At 41.1% G+C, this 21,211-nt stretch overlaps 1 protein-coding gene across 5 annotated transcripts in view; it reads left to right on the top strand.

The window, feature by feature from the left end:
- LOC138325999 (uncharacterized) overlaps positions 1-21,211 on the top strand; it is a 33,771-nt gene that overhangs the window by 8,797 nt on the left and 3,763 nt on the right. For 4 of the 5 annotated variants that reach the window (XM_069272069.1, XM_069272066.1, XM_069272068.1 and 1 more), the window contains one exon: positions 260-316. In XM_069272069.1, coding sequence (XP_069128170.1) covers positions 260-316 — 57 coding nt within the window. Of the gene's footprint in view, positions 1-259; positions 317-3,663; positions 3,739-21,211 lie in introns of all 5 variants that reach the window. The other variant, XM_069272070.1, reaches the window with a different exon arrangement.

Here is a 21,211-nt window from a genome sequence, read left to right on the forward strand (position 1 = left end):
GTACACATAACGTTTAAACTAAATATGTTGAACTTTCATCAGACATCCATCAGACGTCCAATCATAGCGATTCAGCTTTTAATTACAACACATGGCCCATATGGACTCCTTACTGCTTTCAGTGCCACATTGCACCATGTGTGCAAAAATTGAGTTGCAGTGTACCGATTCAGTTTGATGTTTTTAGTGTCATATATAAGGTAAATACCTCGATGAAATGTGGTGACTCGTTTTATCGTTATTCTACCTTATTTTCTAGAGCCTACAGTCACTGAAGAAGACCAATCACATCAATTGATGTACGATTACCCAGAACGTAAGTGTGGATGACAAAGTAAAGTGAATGTAAAGTATTGATAACTTTTGAATGCCCTGATCAACTTTCGAAAAGTTTACCTCCAAGTCAGAAATAAAAGACATAATTATACTTTCAAGATATATAATAAATCGATAAATTAAATATACAAATTGATTTTTTTTTACATCAAAGGTACTAGTATAAATTGTTATATTCCATTTGTTTTAATTCATTTTACGGAAACGAGTATATATATATTATAAGACTCTTTCATATATGGATATGAAGGATAGGGATATTCTACCCGAGGGTCACAAAATGTAGTAAAACCCGAGGCTTGCCGAGGGTTTTGCAACATTTTGTGATCCCGAGGGTAGAATATCCCTATCCTTCATATCTACTTATGAAAGAGTATTTTTCTTTCATACCTCGACGTTTTATTGAAATTTTACAACTATAATATCCAGCCATTTTGAAATAAATTCGAAGAAATCCACGACTGGAAATCAATTTTCCATACATGAAATTTTATGTGATATTTTCAACACAAATTTCATCGTGTGCATCTTTTATAGTAAAACCAGTCATATTTGTGAAAAAAATGTTTAAATTTTACCGAGGAAATAGAGATTTTGTTGACGCCGTGACGTCACGAGGCTTTATTGCATGGGTAGACATGCAATACAGCCGCAGGCGACATGAGTGTATTGCCCTGGACCAGCCAGTATTACACCTGTAGGTATGAATTTCACATGCAATAAAGCCTCGTGACGTCACGTCGTCGACAAAATTTCTATTTCTTCGGTAAAATTTTAACATTTTTTTCACAAACTTTATCATTTTTTTCTATAAAAGATGCAAACAACGATTTTTTTGTTGAACAATTTAACGTAATTTGACATTTTAGTCGTGGATTTCCATGAATTGTTTCAAAATGGCGGGATATTATAGTTGTAAAATTGCAATAAAACGTCGAGGTATGAAAGGAAAATATGAAAGCCTCGGGTTTTACTACATTTTGTGCACCTCGGGTAGAATATCCCTATCCTTCATATCCACATATGAAAGAGTATTTTTCTTTCATACCTCGACGTTTTATTGCAATTACGCGAAATTTAGACGTAGCACTTTACAGTATTCGATGGCGACCTTTTGATATCGAACAATTTTGTGATTTGAATTTACATGATGGATGTATATACTGATACATCATATTAGCTTCTTTAATAATAGAATATAGAGAATATTAAAGACCCACGATTAAATTTTAAAGTTTCTTAAAGGTGATAAAAACAGATTTTAAATATGCTATTTTTGTGTTGATATTTGTTTATTGTGACGCACTTTATGATTTCCAACAAAAAATACAGGTTGTATTTGACGTAATTTCCATAAAATGTGCTTGAAACGAAGTCCACAACGACCCTCGCCCCTGATATCACCAGGTGGCCGTAGATTCGTGACGTCATCTGAGACAAACAGCTGTGACAAGAGCCAGGAAATTCAATGGGGGCAGTGTTGCGGTATTGGCGATTATAGATATTTAAAACAGTCGCGCTACGTGTAATTGCTATATTGATAAGTGGACATGTATCCGTATATATAATATACAATCTGTAACATACCCTGATATAATAAAAACGATCGTTTACTCATTCTAATCGTCATATTCTGGGCTATAAAATTGTTATATTCTTTAGGTCAAAAGTCATTTGACATCGTGTAGGCTACGGGTGTGTCATACATACATATAATGCATATAAAGTAGACCCCGTCACCTTTCATATCCTTTCTAAAATCCTATCATACCGCGACAAACGTGCCCCTATCCCGCCTTATATATGTACTACACACATCTATTTCCTATTTGGAACTTAATCGTTCGGAACACCGCACAGAAAGGGTTAGGCTTATTTTTTTTAAAGTTCTGTAATGAGTTTTACGGATTTATTCGACAAAATTTCGGGGCTTTCCGTGTACGAAAATAGAATAACATGTACAATAGTAACACTACACGCACGACCGATAAAAAAGACGGGACAAAACACAGGTACTAGATACAATGACCAAATATGCATGACATGTACTCGTGGACAAGATATGCATGTTTAATACAACACAGGGCCATGAAACAACATCTTTCTTATAAAACACAAATCATTCACAAGACCACTTCATTATATATTATCTGAGCGTGCGCAGTTTTGGAAATAACAAATCTGTCGACCTTAAGTAAATTTTAAAAGTATACGAACAGTCCACATTGATTTGAGAATTAGTTAGTTTATGTCAATATGGACGCACTAGATAGCCAATTGAACACTATGAGACGATTTAGCGGTCTAGCTAAAAAAATCGGTAAAATTCGTATTCTACATATAGATCTACGCAAATGTACTATGTAGAATATAACAGGAAATTAATGAGTACGCAAATTGGCCAAATTGGCGAGCATTGTGGTGTTTTGAGGGTTCGGGGGAGACCCCCAGGAAAACATATTACGATTTAGAATGGCTGAGATATGAGTTTCACGATGTATTTTAATGATTTTGCGAGCGGCGAAGGCGCGATATTTTGGTGTTTGGGGGTCCGAAGGTCTCCCCCGAGAAGGAAAAAATATTACTATTTACAATGGCTGTGATGAGTTTTACGATGTATTTTGATAATTTTAAAGCGTTTTCAACATTGTAATTTTTCGATTTTAAATTACCTGCATTTAAATAATGATAATATTGTTAATGTCATCATATCATTATGCAACCCTGCTTGATCTGAACATACCAGCTTAACGCCATCGGCACATTGTTGTTTAACTCAAAGTACAAAGAAATTTAATAATGAATTAATTGTCTTGCTCAGATTTTTTTAACTACATGCAGTAGAATCCCTAAAGTGAAGTATGAAAACTGTTTAGGAGGACCCTTTTTTTTCTTTTAAATGCGCAGAACATTTCAGTCGACGAAAATAGGAGGCAAAAAGACACAACAGATAAATAATCTGCGTGTATTTTTTTTATGTCACCGTATGCTTGTAACGGATGATTTTTTCATCAAAACGTAAGTCTAAATAGGAAGGCCGCAATAATTGTCCATTTTCACTACGATCTTATTTCGCACATAAAATTACCAGTATGTATATCAAAACTCCCCGGTTAATTTTATGTGTAAACTATATATGTACTTGACATTAGTGACATCATCATTTACATATAGTGACGTCATTTTATAGCTTATGACGTCAATAATGTGTCATTATGTAGGGGATAAATCACGCTACCCAATAAGTCGAAATATAACATATTTTTCTCCGTGTGTATTTCCGTAAGTACTAAGACCTATGGCTAAAATACACATGCATGTTGACAGTTCCGCGATCGGCACACCGGCTTCCGTTAGTTGATTGTCTCAGATGACGTCACAACTCATCGGAACTCAAGGGAGGTAAGTCATAGAAAAAAAATCTGTCTTCGAAAAGATGTGAAGATTGCTTTCATTAATTTTACTATTTAGAGACAAAATATAAGCAAATATCAAACTGGTATATGTTTAGATAGGACATACAAATGTTACTAGCGTATTATCTCATTTTCCATGTCCCTTCTGTTTTTATCACCTTTAAAAAAAGATTGATAACCTAAGAAAATACATATCGATTGCCTGAGATGAGGTAACAACACTAAACATATGCAATATTACCTGCGTAATATATGATAACGCTGTTTTGCCGTCTGGCGCAGTGATAGTCAACTACCGGGCGGTATTTAAGTTAAGTTTAGTTTAGTTTATTTTCTTGTACAGGATTGAGGTCCTCTACACTGAACTCATAATCATACAATAAATACATACATTATATATAATGTACATGTTGCATTGCAGGTAATAATTTATATAGTTTCGTTACTTAAGTTTTTTTTAAAGAAATGTTCGATTTCCATGTTGATAATTTCAAGGTGTTCATGTTTATATTGTTAACACAGTTTATAATGATAACTCTGCTCTATAATTATAGAGTAGGTCTTGGTTTTCCGTAGAATTGGTCTAAATTATTTTTAAAACAGTTTATATTAGGTGATGATATAACAGATTCTGGAAGAGAGTTCCAAATTCTGACAGTTCTTACAGTAAAATAGTTTTTCCTCAATGTTGATGTTGAATGTAGGAGGTAGAGTTTTTTTTTTAATTTCTTCTAGCACTATGTTTGGGGGCCATATCTGACCGTAAGCTTATACAGTTACAGCAGTCTTTATCTTATATTCCAGAAATCATTTTGAACACCTCAATCATGTCCCCACGCATACGCCGGTATGATAAACTGGGCAATTTCAGTTTTTTTCAGCCTTTCCTCGTATGGCAGTTTCTGTAGTCTGGGCAGGCATCTGGTGGCCCGTTGTTGAACACTTACTATCAGGTCGATTTCCTTGTTTTTGTACGGATACCAGATTAAACTTGCGTAATCTAGCTGGGACCTGACAAGTGATTTGTATAATGGTATAAATAACTTTGTGTCCATAAAATGAAATGTTCTACGTAACATACCAAATATTGAATTGGCTTTTTTACTTTGTTGTTGATATAGTTTTCAAAGCTTAAATCTGATGCTATAGTTACTCCAATGTCTTTCTCACTTGTTGTAGTCAGCAGTTGTTTATTCATTAAGTTTTAATGGTGGTTTGTATCTGTATACTTTCCAATATGCATGTGTTTACATTTTTAATAACCAATCTTCACTCCATTTGCTCATGGTATCCAAATCGTTTTGCAGGATTTTCCTATCTTCTTCGTTGGATATTATTTTGAAAATTTTTGTGTCGTCTGCAAAAAAATATATCTCAGAGTTAACTAGATTAGGGAGCTCATTAATGAAGATGACAAAGAGAAGTGGTCCGAGCACTGAACCTTGTGGTATTCCAGAAGTGACTTTTGTCCACTCTGAATCTTCCCCGTTAACTGTGACTTTTTGATACCTTCCTATAGGAAAGTTTGAGATCCAAGTGTTTAGTTGACTTCAGAAGTTATATGCGCCTAGTTTATTGAGGAGACGTTGGTGAAGGACCGTGTCGAAGGCCTTCTTGTAATCCATATATATGCAATCGATAGCATGACCATTGTCCAGTGCATGTGTCCATTTATCTAAACCTCCAAGTAATTGTAGAGAAGTGGACCTTCCTAATATGACGCCGAACTGTTTTGTAGAAAAATACTTGTTGGTCCTCATGTGTTTCGTTATGTGCTCCCTTATAATGGTTTCCAGTATTTTACATACAACTGAGGTCAGACTCACCGGGCGATAATTCCCAGCTTCACATGTGTCACCTTTTTTGTATATGGCGCAGACTCTTGCATTTCTCTAATCTAGTGGTAGAGCTCCGGTGGTCAGTGACTGATTGAACAGGATTGTTAGCGGTATGCTTATAGAATTTGCTGTGTTTTTCAAGTAGTGAGGGTGAAGTTCATCCAGTCCGGGTGATTTCTCTGTTTTAAGTTTTGAAAGACAGTTGTGTACTTGCTGTCTGTTGACTTGGAGAGGTATCATGTCCTCAGTTACTGTTATGCTTTTAATTCTAGGTATATCTTCGCTTAGCTCAGTTACAAATACTTGACTGAAAAATGTTGCTAGCACATCCGCCTTTTGTTTATCCTGTGAAACCTTAAGAGAGCTCTTGTCATCTGATATGCTGTATAAATTTTGCTTTATTTGCCAGGCTGTACTCAAATTCTTTCCTAAGTTTCCGGGTGGCATTTCTTACTTTGTTTCTTATGTTGTTGTAGTCCTTCCTTATTTCAGGGTCTTTACTTGTGAAAGCCTTCCTAGAGAGTGAGTTTTTTCCCTGATTAGTTCTAAAGTATGCTTGTCTGCTGGAAAGCTGTTGATATTACAATGTACTGCAACCTATCCTAAAGGATTTTGTTGGAACAAATTTGTCCGAGTGTTCTGATTTTACTGAACATTGATTTCTTCACTTCTGGTGAGGAAAGTGATACCAACAAAGGCCTTGTTTTATTTCGTCATTCTCCTTGGTGAATTTCCCGAGTCTAATACATTTGACGTTATCCTTATCCTCAATGCCACATTTGTTGAGAATTCTGTTTGCAGTATTAGTATTGTGGGTTATTCTCTCCTGGTGAATATTGGTGTCCTTCTCCTCTACCCCATAGATCACGATATTACATTCTCTCCTGGTGAATATTGGTGTCCTTCTCCTCTACCCCATAGATCACGATATTACATTCTCTCCTGGTGAATATTGGTGTCCTTCTCCTCTACCCCATAGATCACGATATTACATTCTCTCCTGGTGAATATTGGTGTCCTCCTCTACCCCATAGATCACGATATTACATTCTCTCCTGGTGAATATTGGTGTCCTTCTCCTCTACCCCATAGATCACGATATTACATTCTCTCCTGGTGAATATTGGTGTCCTTCTCCTCTACCCCATAGATCACGATATTACATTCTCTCCTGGTGAATATTGGTGTCCTCCTCTACCCCATAGATCACGATATTACATTCTCTCCTGGTGAATATTGGTGTCCTTCTCCTCTACCCCATAGATCACGATATTACATTCTCTCCTGGTGAATATTGGTGTCCTTCTCCTCTACCCCATAGATCACGATATTACATTCTCTCCTGGTGAATATTGGTGTCCTCCTCTACCCCATAGATCACGATATTACATTCTCTCCTGGTGAATATTGGTGTCCTTCTCCTCTACCCCATAGATCACGATATTACATTCTCTCTCCTGGTGAATATTGGTGTCCTTCTCCTCTACCCCATAGATCACGATATTACATTCTCTCCTGGTGAATATTGGTGTCCTCCTCTACCCCATAGATCACGATATTACATTCTCTCCTGGTGAATATTGGTGTCCTTCTCCTCTACCCCATAGATCACGATATTACATTCTCTCCTGGTGAATATTGGTGTCCTTCTCCTCTACCCCATAGATCACGATATTACATTCTCTCCTGGTGAATATTGGTGTCCTTCTCCTCTACCCCATAGATCACGATATTACATTCTCTCCTGGTGAATATTGGTGTCCTCCTCTACCCCATAGATCACGATATTACATTCTCTCCTGGTGAATATTGGTGTCCTTCTCCTCTACCCCATAGATCACGATATTACATTCTCTCCTGGTGAATATTGGTGTCCTCCTCTACCCCATAGATCACGATATTACATTCTCTCCTGGTGAATATTGGTGTCCTTCTCCTCTACCCCATAGATCACGATATTACATTCTCTCCTGGTGAATATTGGTGTCCCTCCTCTACCCCATAGATCACGATATTACATTCTCTCCTGGTGAATATTGGTGTCCTTCTCCTCTACCCCATAGATCACGATATTACATTCTCTCCTGGTGAATATTGGTGTCCTTCTCCTCTACCCCATAGATCACGATATTACATTCTCTCCTGGTGAATATTGGTGTCCTCCTCCTCTACCCCATAGATCACGATATTACATTCTCTCCTGGCGAATATTGGTGTCCTTCTCCTCTACCCCATAGATCACGATATTACATTCTCTCCTGGCGAATATTGGTGTCCTTCTCCTCTACCCCATAGATCACGATATATTACATTCTCTCCTGGTGAATATTGGTGTCCTCTCTCCTCTACCCCATAGATCACGATATTACATTCTCTCCTGGTGAATATTGGTGTCCTTCTCCTCTACCCCATAGATCACGATATTACATTCTCTCCTGGTGAATATTGGTGTCCTTCTCCTCTACCCCATAGATCACGATATTACATTCTCTCCTGGTGAATATTGGTGTCCTTCTCCTCTACCCCATAGATCACGATATTACATTCTCTCCTGGCGAATATTGGTGTCCTTCTCCTCTACCCCATAGATCACGATATTACATTCTCTCCTGGTGAATATTGGTGTCCTCCTCTACCCCATAGATCACGATATTACATTCTCTCCTGGTGAATATTGGTGTCCTTCTCCTCTACCCCATAGATCACGATATTACATTCTCTCCTGGTGAATATTGGTGTCCTCCTCCTCTACCCCATAGATCACGATATTACATTCTCTCCTGGTGAATATTGGTGTCCTTCTCCTCTACCCCATAGATCACGATATTACATTCTCTCCTGGTGGATATTGGTGTCCTCCTCTACCCCATAGATCACGATATGACATTCTCTCCTGGTGAATATTGGTGTCCTCCTCTACCCCATAGATCACGATATTACATTCTCTCCTGGTGAATATTGGTGTCCTCCTCTACCCCATAGATCACGATATTACATTCTCTCCTGGTGAATATTGGTGTCCTTCTCCTCTACCCCATAGATCACGATATTACATTCTCTCCTGGTGAATATTGGTGTCCCCTCCTCTACCCCATAGATCACGATATTACATTCTCTCCTGGTGAATATTGGTGTCTTCTCCTCTACCCCATAGATCACGATATTACATTCTCTCCTGGTGAATATTGGTGTCCTTCTCCTCTACCCCATAGATCACGATATTACATTCTCTCCTGGTGAATATTGGTGTCCTCCTCTACCCCATAGATCACGATATTACATTCTCTCCTGGTGAATATTGGTGTCCTTCTCCTCTACCCCATAGATCACGATATTACATTCTCTCCTGGTGAATATTGGTGTCCTTCTCCTCTACCCCATAGATCACGATATTACATTCTCTCCTGGTGAATATTGGTGTCCTTCTCCTCTACCCCATAGATCACGATATTTCATTCTCTCCTGGTGAATATTGGTGTCCTTCTCCTCTACCCCATAGATCACGATATTACATTCTCTCCTGGTGAATATTGGTGTCCTCCTCTACCCCATAGATCACGATATTACATTCTCTCCTGGTGAATATTGGTGTCCTCCTCCTCTACCCCATAGATCACGATATTACATTCTCTCCTGGTGAATATTGGTGTCCTTCTCCTCTACCCCATAGATCACGATATTACATTCTCTCCTGGTGAATATTGGTGTCCTTCTCCTCTACCCCATAGATCACGATATTACATTCTCTCCTGGTGAATATTGGTGTCCTCCTCTACCCCATAGATCACGATATTACATTATCTCCTGGTGAATATTGGTGTCCTTCTCCTCTAACCCATAGATCACGATATTACATTCTCTCCTGGTGAATATTGGTGTCCTTCTCCTCTACCCCATAGATCACGATATTACATTCTCTCCTGGTGAATATTGGTGTCCTTCTCCTCTACCCCATAGATCACGATATTACATTCTCTCCTGGTGGATATTGGTGTCCTCCTCTACCCCATAGATCACGATATTACATTCTCTCCTGGTGAATATTGGTGTCCTTCTCCTCTACCCCATAGATCACGATATTACATTCTCTCCTGGTGAATATTGGTGTCCTTCTCCTCTACCCCATAGATCACGATATTACATTCTCTCCTGGTGAATATTGGTGTCCTCCTCTACCCCATAGATCACGATATTACATTCTCTCCTGGTGAATATTGGTGTCCTTCTCCTCTACCCCATAGATCACGATATTACATTCTCTCCTGGTGAATATTGGTGTCCTTCTCCTCTACCCCATAGATCACGATATTACATTCTCTCCTGGTGAATATTGGTGTCCTTCTCCTCTACCCCATAGATCACGATATTACATTCTCTCCTGGTGAATATTGGTGTCCTTCTCCTCTACCCCATAGATCACGATATTACATTCTCTCCTGGTGAATATTGGTGTCCTCCTCTACCCCATAGATCACGATATTACATTCTCTCCTGGTGAATATTGGTGTCCTCCTCTACCCCATAGATCACGATATTACATTCTCTCCTGGTGAATATTGGTGTCCTTCTCCTCTACCCCATAGATCACGATATTACATTCTCTCCTGGTGAATATTGGTGTCCTTCTCCTCTACCCCATAGATCACGATATTACATTCTCTCCTGGTGAATATTGGTGTCCTTCTCCTCTACCCCATAGATCACGATATTACATTCTCTCCTGGTGAATATTGGTGTCCTTCTCCTCTACCCCATAGATCACGATATTACATTCTCTCCTGGTGAATATTGGTGTCCTTCTCCTCTACCCATAGATCACGATATTACATTCTCTCCTGGTGAATATTGGTGTCCTTCTCCTCTACCCCATAGATCACGATATTACATTCTCCTGGTGAATATTGGTGTCTCTCCTCTACCCCATAGATCACGATATTACATTCTCTCCTGGTGAATATTGGTGTCCTTCTCCTCTACCCCATAGATCACGATATTACATTCTCTCCTGGTGAATATTGGTGTCCTCCTCCTCTACCCCATAGATCACGATATTACATTCTCTCCTGGTGAATATTGGTGTCCTTCTCCTCTACCCCATAGATCACGATATTACATTCTCTCCTGGTGAATATTGGTGTCCTTCTCCTCTACCCCATAGATCACGATATTACATTCTCTCCTGGTGAATATTGGTGTCCTTCTCCTCTACCCCATAGATCACGATATTACATTCTCTCCTGGTGAATATTGGTGTCCTCCTCTACCCCATAGATCACGATATTACATTCTCTCCTGGTGGATATTGGTGTCCTTCTCCTCTACCCCATAGATCACGATATTACATTCTCTCCTGGTGAATATTGGTGTCCTTCTCCTCTACCCCATAGATCACGATATTACATTCTCTCCTGGTGAATATTGGTGTCCTCCTCTACCCCATAGATCACGATATTACATTCTCTCCTGGTGAATATTGGTGTCCTTCTCCTCTACCCCATAGATCACGATATTACATTCTCTCCTGGTGGATATTGGTGTCCTCCTCTACCCCATAGATCACGATATTACATTCTCTCCTGGCGAATATTGGTGTCCTTCTCCTCTACCCCATAGATCACGATATTACATTCTCTCCTGGTGAATATTGGTGTCCTTCTCCTCTACCCCATAGATCACGATATTACATTCTCTCCTGGTGAATATTGGTGTCCTCCTCTACCCCATAGATCACGATATTACATTCTCTCCTGGCGAATATTGATGTCCTTCTCCTCTACCCCATAGATCACGATATTACATTCTCTCCTGGCGAATATTGGTGTCCTTCTCCTCTACCCCATAGATCACGATATTACATTCTCTCCTGGTGAATATTGGTGTCCTTCTCCTCTACCCCATAGATCACGATATTACATTCTCTCCTGGTGAATATTGGTGTCCTTCTCCTCTACCCCATAGATCACGATATTACATTCTCTCCTGGCGAATATTGGTGTCCTTCTCCTCTACCCCATAGATCACGATATTACATTCTCTCCTGGTGAATATTGGTGTCCTCTCCTCTACCCCATAGATCACGATATTACATTCTCTCCTGGTGAATATTGGTGTCCTCCTCCTCTACCCCATAGATCACGATATACATTCTCTCCTGGTGAATATTGGTGTCCTTCTCCTCTACCCCATAGATCACGATATTACATTCTCTCCTGGTGAATATTGGTGTCCTCCTCTACCCCATAGATCACGATATTACATTCTCTCCTGGTGAATATTGGTGTCCTTCTCCTCTACCCCATAGATCACGATATTACATTCTCTCCTGGTGAATATTGGTGTCCTTCTCCTCTACCCCATAGATCACGATATTACATTCTCTCCTGGTGAATATTGGTGTCCTTCTCCTCTACCCCATAGATCACGATATTACATTCTCTCCTGGTGAATATTGGTGTCCTCCTCTACCCCATAGATCACGATATTACATTCTCTCCTGGTGAATATTGGTGTCCTTCTCCTCTACCCCATAGATCACGATATTACATTCTCTCCTGGTGAATATTGGTGTCCTCTCCTCTACCCCATAGATCACGATATTACATTCTCTCCTGGTGAATATTGGTGTCCTTCTCCTCTACCCCATAGATCACGATATTTCATTCTCTCCTGGTGAATATTGGTGTCCTCCTCTACCCCATAGATCACGATATTACATTCTCTCCTGGTGAATATTGGTGTCCTTCTCCTCTACCCCATAGATCACGATATTACATTCTCTCCTGGTGAATATTGGTGTCCTCCTCCTCTACCCCATAGATCACGATATTACATTCTCTCCTGGTGAATATTGGTGTCCCTCCTCTACCCCATAGATCACGATATTACATTCTCTCCTGGTGAATATTGGTGTCCTTCTCCTCTACCCCATAGATCACGATATTACATTCTCTCCTGGTGAATATTGGTGTCCTTCTCCTCTACCCCATAGATCACGATATTACATTCTCTCCTGGTGAATATTGGTGTCCTTCTCCTCTACCCCATAGATCACGATATACATTCTTCTCCTGGTGAATATTGGTGTCCTTCTCCTCTACCCCATAGATCACGATATTACATTCTCTCCTGGTGAATATTGGTGTCCTTCTCCTCTACCACATAGATCACGATATTACATTCTCTCCTGGCGAATATTGGTGTCCTCCTCTACCACATAGATCACGATATTACATTCTCTCCTGGCGAATATTGGTGTCCTTACTGCTCTACCCCATAGATCACGATATTACATTCTCTCCTGGTGAATATTGGTGTCCTTCTCCTCTACCCCATAGATCACGATATTACATTCTCTCCTGGTGAATATTGGTGTCCTTCTCCTCTACCCCATAGATCACGATATTACATTCTCTCCTGGTGAATATTGGTGTCCTCCTCTACCCCATAGATCACGATATTACATTCTCTCCTGGTGAATATTGGTGTCCTTCTCCTCTACCCCATAGATCACGATATTACATTCTCTCCTGGTGAATATTGGTGTCCTTCTCCTCTACCCCATAGATCACGATATTACATTCTCTCCTGGTGAATATTGGTGTCCTCCTCTACCCCATAGATCACGATATTACATTCTCTCCTGGCGAATATTGGTGTCCTTCTCCTCTACCCCATAGATCACGATATTACATTCTCTCCTGGTGAATATTGGTGTCCTCCTCTACCCCATAGATCACGATATTACATTCTCTCCTGGTGAATATTGGTGTCCTTCTCCTCTACCCCATAGATCACGATATTACATTCTCTCCTGGTGAATATTGGTGTCCTCCTCTACCCCATAGATCACGATATTACATTCTCTCCTGGTGGATATTGGTGTCCTCCTCTACCCCATAGATCACGATATTACATTCTCTCCTGGTGAATATTGGTGTCCTTCTCCTCTACCCCATAGATCACGATATTACATTCTCTCCTGGTGAATATTGGTGTCCTTCTCCTCTACCCCATAGATCACGATATTACATTCTCTCCTGGTGAATATTGGTGTCCTTCTCCTCTACCCCATAGATCACGATATTACATTCTCTCCTGGTGAATATTGGTGTCCTTCTCCTCTACCCCATAGATCACGATATTACATTCTCTCCTGGCGAATATTGATGTCCTTCTCCTCTACCCCATAGATCACGATATTACATTCTCTCCTGGCGAATATTGGTGTCCTTCTCCTCTACCCCATAGATCACGATATTACATTCTCTCCTGGTGAATATTGGTGTCCTTCTCCTCTACCCCATAGATCACGATATTACATTCTCTCCTGGTGAATATTGGTGTCCTCCTCTACCCCATAGATCACGATATTACATTCTCTCCTGGTGAATATTGGTGTCCTCCTCTACCCCATAGATCACGATATTACATTCTCTCCTGGTGAATATTGGTGTCCTCCTCTACCCCATAGATCACGATATTACATTCTCTCCTGGTGAATATTGGTGTCCTTCTCCTCTACCCCATAGATCACGATATTACATTCTCTCCTGGTGAATATTGGTGTCCTTCTCCTCTACCCCATAGATCACGATATTACATTCTCTCCTGGTGAATATTGGTGTCCTTCTCCTCTACCCCATAGATCACGATATTACATTCTCTCCTGGTGAATATTGGTGTCCTTCTCCTCTACCCCATAGATCACGATATTACATTCTCTCCTGGTGAATATTGGTGTCCTCCTCTACCCCATAGATCACGATATTACATTCTCTCCTGGTGAATATTGGTGTCCTTCTCCTCTACCCCATAGATCACGATATTTCATTCTCTCCTGGTGAATATTGGTGTCCTTCTCCTCTACCCCATAGATCACGATATTACATTCTCTCCTGGTGAATATTGGTGTCCTTCTCCTCTACCCCATAGATCACGATATTACATTCTCTCCTGGTGAATATTGGTGTCCTTCTCCTCTACCCCATAGATCACGATATTACATTCTCTCCTGGTGAATATTGGTGTCCTTCTCCTCTACCCCATAGATCACGATATTACATTCTCTCCTGGTGAATATTGGTGTCCTCCTCTACCCCATAGATCACGATATTACATTCTCTCCTGGTGAATATTGGTGTCCTCCTCTACCCCATAGATCACGATATTACATTCTCTCCTGGTGAATATTGGTGTCCTCTCCTCTACCCCATAGATCACGATATTACATTCTCTCCTGGTGAATATTGGTGTCCCTCCTCTACCCCATAGATCACGATATTACATTCTCTCCTGGTGAATATTGGTGTCCTCCTCTACCCCATAGATCACGATATTACATTCTCTCCTGGTGAATATTGGTGTCCTTCTCCTCTACCCCATAGATCACGATATTACATTCTCTCCTGGTGAATATTGGTGTCCTCCTCTACCCCATAGATCACGATATTACATTCTCTCCTGGTGAATATTGGTGTCCTTCTCCTCTACCCCATAGATCACGATATTACATTCTCTCCTGGCGAATATTGGTGTCCTTCTCCTCTACCCCATAGATCACGATATTACATTCTCTCCTGGTGAATATTGGTGTCCTTCCTCCTCTACCCCATAGATCACGATATTACATTCTCTCCTGGTGAATATTGGTGTCCTTCTCCTCTACCCCATAGATCACGATATTACATTCTCTCCTGGTGAATATTGGTGTCCTCCTCTACCCCATAGATCACGATATTACATTCTCTCCTGGTGAATATTGGTGTCCTCCTCTACCCCATAGATCACGATATTACATTCTCTCCTGGTGAATATTGGTGTCCTCCTCTACCCCATAGATCACGATATTACATTCTCTCCTGGTGAATATTGGTGTCCTTCTCCTCTACCCCATAGATCACGATATTACATTCTCTCCTGGTGAATATTGGTGTCCTTCTCCTCTACCCCATAGATCACGATATTACATTCTCTCCTGGTGAATATTGGTGTCCTCCTCCTCTACCCCATAGATCACGATATTACATTCTCTCCTGGTGAATATTGGTGTCCTTCTCCTCTACCCCATAGATCACGATATTACATTCTCTCCTGGTGAATATTGGTGTCCTCCTCTACCCCATAGATCACGATATTACATTCTCTCCTGGTGAATATTGGTGTCTCTCTCTACCCCATAGATCACGATATACATTCTCTCCTGGTGAATATTGGTGTCCTCCTCTACCCCATAGATCACGATATTACATTCTCTCCTGGTGAATATTGGTGTCCTCCTCCTCTACCCCATAGATCACGATATTACATTCTCTCCTGGTGAATATTGGTGTCCTCCTCTACCCATAGATCACGATATTACATTCTCTCCTGGTGAATATTGGTGTCCTCTCCTCTACCCCATAGATCACGATATTACATTCTCTCCTGGTGAATATTGGTGTCCTTCTCCTCTACCCCATAGATCACGATATTACATTCTCTCCTGGTGAATATTGGTGTCCTTCTCCTCTACCCCATAGATCACGATATTACATTCTCTCCTGGTGAATATTGGTGTCCTTCTCCTCTACCCCATAGATCACGATATTACATTCTCTCCTGGTGAATATTGGTGTCCTTCTCCTCTACCCCATAGATCACGATATTACATTCTCTCCTGGTGAATATTGGTGTCCTCCCTCTACCCCATAGATCACGATATTACATTCTCTCCTGGTGAATATTGGTGTCCTCCTCTACCCCATAGATCACGATATTACATTCTCTCCTGGTGAATATTGGTGTCCTTCTCCTCTACCCCATAGATCACGATATTACATTCTCTCCTGGTGAATATTGGTGTCCTCCTCTACCCCATAGATCACGATATTACATTCTCTCCTGGTGAATATTGGTGTCCTCCTCTACCCCATAGATCACGATATTACATTCTCTCCTGGCGGATATTGGTGTCCTCCTCTACCGCATAGATCACGATATTACATTCTCTCCTGGCGGATATTGGTGTCCTTCTCCTCTACCCCATAGATCACGATATTACATTCTCTCCTGGTGAATATTGGTGTCCTTCTCCTCTACCCCATAGATCACGATATTACATTCTCTCCTGGTGAATATTGGTGTCCTTCTCCTCTACCCCATAGATCACGATATTACATTCTCTCCTGGTGAATATTGGTGTCCTTCTCCTCTACCCCATAGATCACGATATTACATTCTCTCCTGGTGAATATTGGTGTCCTTCTCCTCTACCCCATAGATCACGATATTACATTCTCTCCTGGTGAATATTGGTGTCCTTCTCCTCTACCCCATAGATCACGATATTACATTCTCTCCTGGTGAATATTGGTGTCCTCCTCTACCCCATAGATCACGATATTACATTCTCTCCTGGTGAATATTGGTGTCCTTCTCCTCTACCCCATAGATCACGATATTACATTCTCTCCTGGTGAATATTGGTGTCCTCCTCTACCCCATAGATCACGATATTACATTCTCTCCTGGTGAATATTGGTGTCCTTCTCCTCTACCCCATAGATCACGATATTACATTCTCTCCTGGTGAATATTGGTGTCCTCCTCTACCCCATAGATCACGATATTACATTCTCTCCTGGTGAATATTGGTGTCCTTCTCCTCTACCCCATAGATCACGATATTACATTCTCTCCTGGTGAATATTGGTGTCCTCCTCTACCCCATAGATCACGATATTACATTCTCTCCTGGTGAATATTGGTGTCCTTCTCCTCTACCCCATAGATCACGATATTACATTTCTCTCCTGGTGAATATTGGTGTCCTTCTCCTCTACCCCATAGATCACGATATTACATTCTCTCCTGGTGAATATTGGTGTCCTTCTCCTCTACCCCATAGATCACGATATTACATTCTCTCCTGGTGAAATATTGGTGTCCTTCTCCTCTACCCCCATAGATCACGATATTACATTCTCTCCTGGTGAATATTGGTGTCCTTCTCCTCTACCCCATAGATCACGATATTACATTCTCTCCTGGTGAATATTGGTGTCCTTCTCCTCTACCCCATAGATCACGATATTACATTCTCTCCTGGTGAATATTGGTGTCCTCCTCTACCCCATAGATCACGATATTACATTCTCTCCTGATGAATATTGGTGTCCTCCTCTACCCCATAGATCACGATATTACATTCTCTCCTGGTGAATATTGGTGTCCTCCTCTACCCCATAGATCACGATATTACATTCTCTCCTGGTGAATATTGGTGTCCTTCTCCTCTACCCCATAGATCACGATATTACATTCTCTCCTGGTGGATATTGGTGTCCTCCTCTACCCCATAGATCACGATATTACATTCTCTCCTGGTGAATATTGGTGTCCTCCTCTACCCCATAGATCACGATATTACATTCTCTCCTGGTGAATATTGGTGTCCTTCTCCTCTACCCCATAGATCACGATATTACATTCTCTCCTGGTGAATATTGGTGTCCCTCCTCTACCCCATAGATCACGATATACATTCTCTCCTGGTGAATATTGGTGTCCTCTCCTCTACCCCATAGATCACGATATTACATTCTCTCCTGGTGAATATTGGTGTCCTCCTCCTCTACCCCATAGATCACGATATTACATTCTCTCCTGGCGGATATTGGTGTCCTCCTCTACCGCATAGATCACGATATTACATTCTCTCCTGGCGAATATTGGTGTCCTCCTCCTCTACCCCATAGATCACGATATTACATTCTCTCCTGGTGAATATTGGTGTCCTTCTCCTCTACCCCATAGATCACGATATTACATTCTCTCCTGGTGAATATTGGTGTCCTTCTCCTCTACCCCATAGATCACGATATTACATTCTCTCCTGGTGAATATTGGTGTCCTCCTCTACCCCATAGATCACGATATTACATTCTCTCCTGGTGAATATTGGTGTCCTCTCCTCTACCCCATAGATCACGATATTACATTCTCTCCTGGGAATATTGGTGTCCTCCTCTACCCATAGATCACGATATTACATTCTCTCCTGGTGAATATTGGTGTCCTTCTCCTCTACCCCATAGATCACGATATTACATTCTCTCCTGGTGAATATTGGTGTCCTCCTCTACCCCATAGATCACGATATTACATTCTCTCCTGGTGAATATTGGTGTCCTTCTCCTCTACCCCATAGATCACGATATTACATTCTCTCCTGGTGAATATTGGTGTCCTTCCTCCTCTACCCCATAGATCACGATATTACATTCTCTCCTGGTGAATATGGTGTCCTCCTCTACCCCATAGATCACGATATTACATTCTCTCCTGGTGAATATTGGTGTCCCTCCTCTACCCCATAGATCACGATATTACATTCTCTCCTGGTGAATATTGGTGTCCTCCTCTACCCCATAGATCACGATATTACATTCTCTCCTGGTGAATATTGGTGTCCTTCTCCTCTACCCCATAGATCACGATATTACATTCTCTCCTGGTGAATATTGGTGTCCTTCTCCTCTACCCCATAGATCACGATATTACATTCTCTCCTGGTGAATATTGGTGTCCTCCTCTACCCCATAGATCACGATATTACATTCTCTCCTGGCGAATATTGGTGTCCTCCTCTACCCCATAGATCACGATATTACATTCTCTCCTGGTGAATATTGGTGTCTTCTCCTCTACCCCATAGATCACGATATTACATTCTCTCCTGGTGAATATTGGTGTCCTCCTCTACCCCATAGATCACGATATTACATTCTCTCCTGGTGAATATTGGTGTCCTTCTCCTCTACCCCATAGATCACGATATTACATTCTCTCCTGGTGAATATTGGTGTCCTCCTCTACCCCATAGATCACGATATTACATTCTCTCCTGGTGAATATTGGTGTCCTTCTCCTCTACCCCATAGATCACGATATTACATTCTCTCCTGGTGAATATTGGTGTCCTCCTCTACCCCATAGATCACGATATTACATTCTCTCCTGGTGAATATTGGTGTCCTCCTCTACCCCATAGATCACGATATTACATTCTCTCCTGGTGAATATTGGTGTCCTTCTCCTCTACCCCATAGATCACGATATTACATTCTCTCCTGGTGAATATTGGTGTCCTTCTCCTCTACCCCATAGATCACGATATTACATTCTCTCCTGGCGAATATTGGTGTCCTCCTCTACCCCATAGATCACGATATTACATTCTCTCCTGGCGAATATTGGTGTCCTTCTCCTCTACCCCATAGATCACGATATTACATTCTCTCCTGGTGGATATTGGTGTCCTCCTCTACCCCATAGATCACGATATTACATTCTCTCCTGGCGGATATTGGTGTCCTCCTCTACCCCATAGATCACGATATTACATTCTCTCCTGGTGGATATTGGTGTCCTCCTCTACCCCATAGATCACGATATTACATTCTCTCCTGGTGCGAATATTGGTGTCCTTCTCCTCTACCCCATAGATCACGATATTACATTCTCTCCTGGTGGATATTGGTGTCCTCCTCTACCCCATAGATCACGATATTACATTCTCTCCTGGTGAATATTGGTGTCCTTCTCCTCTACCCCATAGATCACGATATTACATTCTCTCCTGGTGATATTGGTGTCCTCCTCTACCCCATAGATCACGATATTACATTCTCTCCTGGTGAATATTGGTGTCCTCTCTCTACCCCATAGATCACGATATTACATTCTCTCCTGGTGAATATTGGTGTCCTCCTCTACCCCATAGATCACGATATTACATTCTCTCCTGGTGGATATTGGTGTCCTTCTCCTCTACCCCATAGATCACGATATTACATTCTCTCCTGGTGAATATTGGTGTCCTCCTCTACCCCATAGATCACGATATTACATTCTCTCCTGGTGAATATTGGTGTCCTCCTCTACCCCATAGATCACGATATTACATTCTCTCCTGGCGAATATTGGTGTCCCTCCTCTACCCCATAGATCACGATATGACATTCTCTCCTGGTGAATATTGGTGTCCTCCTCTACCCCATAGATCACGATATTACATTCTCTCCTGGTGGATATTGGTGTCCTCTCCTCTACCCCATAGATCACGATATTACATTCTCTCCTGGTGAATATTGGTGTCCTCCTCTACCCCATAGATCACGATATTACATTCTCTCCTGGTGAATATTGGTGTCCTTCTCCTCTACCCCATAGATCACGATATTACATTCTCTCCTGGTGAATATTGGTGTCCCTCCTCTACCCCATAGATCACGATATTACATTCTCTCCTGGTGAATATTGGTGTCCTTCTCCTCTACCCCATAGATCACGATATTACATTCTCTCCTGGTGAATATTGGTGTCCTTCTCCTCTACCCCATAGATCACGATATTACATTCTCTCCTGGTGAATATTGGTGTCCTCCTCTACCCCATAGATCACGATATTACATTCTCTCCTGGTGAATATTGGTGTCCTTCTCCTCTACCCCATAGATCACGATATTACATTCTCTCCTGGTGAATATTGGTGTCCTTCTCCTCTACCCCATAGATCACGATATTACATTCTCTCCTGGTGAATATTGGTGTCCTTCTCCTCTACCCCATAGATCACGATAT

This window comes from Argopecten irradians, chromosome 6 (genome assembly GCF_041381155.1).
Source record: "Argopecten irradians isolate NY chromosome 6, Ai_NY, whole genome shotgun sequence".
NCBI classification, from domain to species: Eukaryota; Metazoa; Mollusca; class Bivalvia; order Pectinida; family Pectinidae; genus Argopecten; species Argopecten irradians.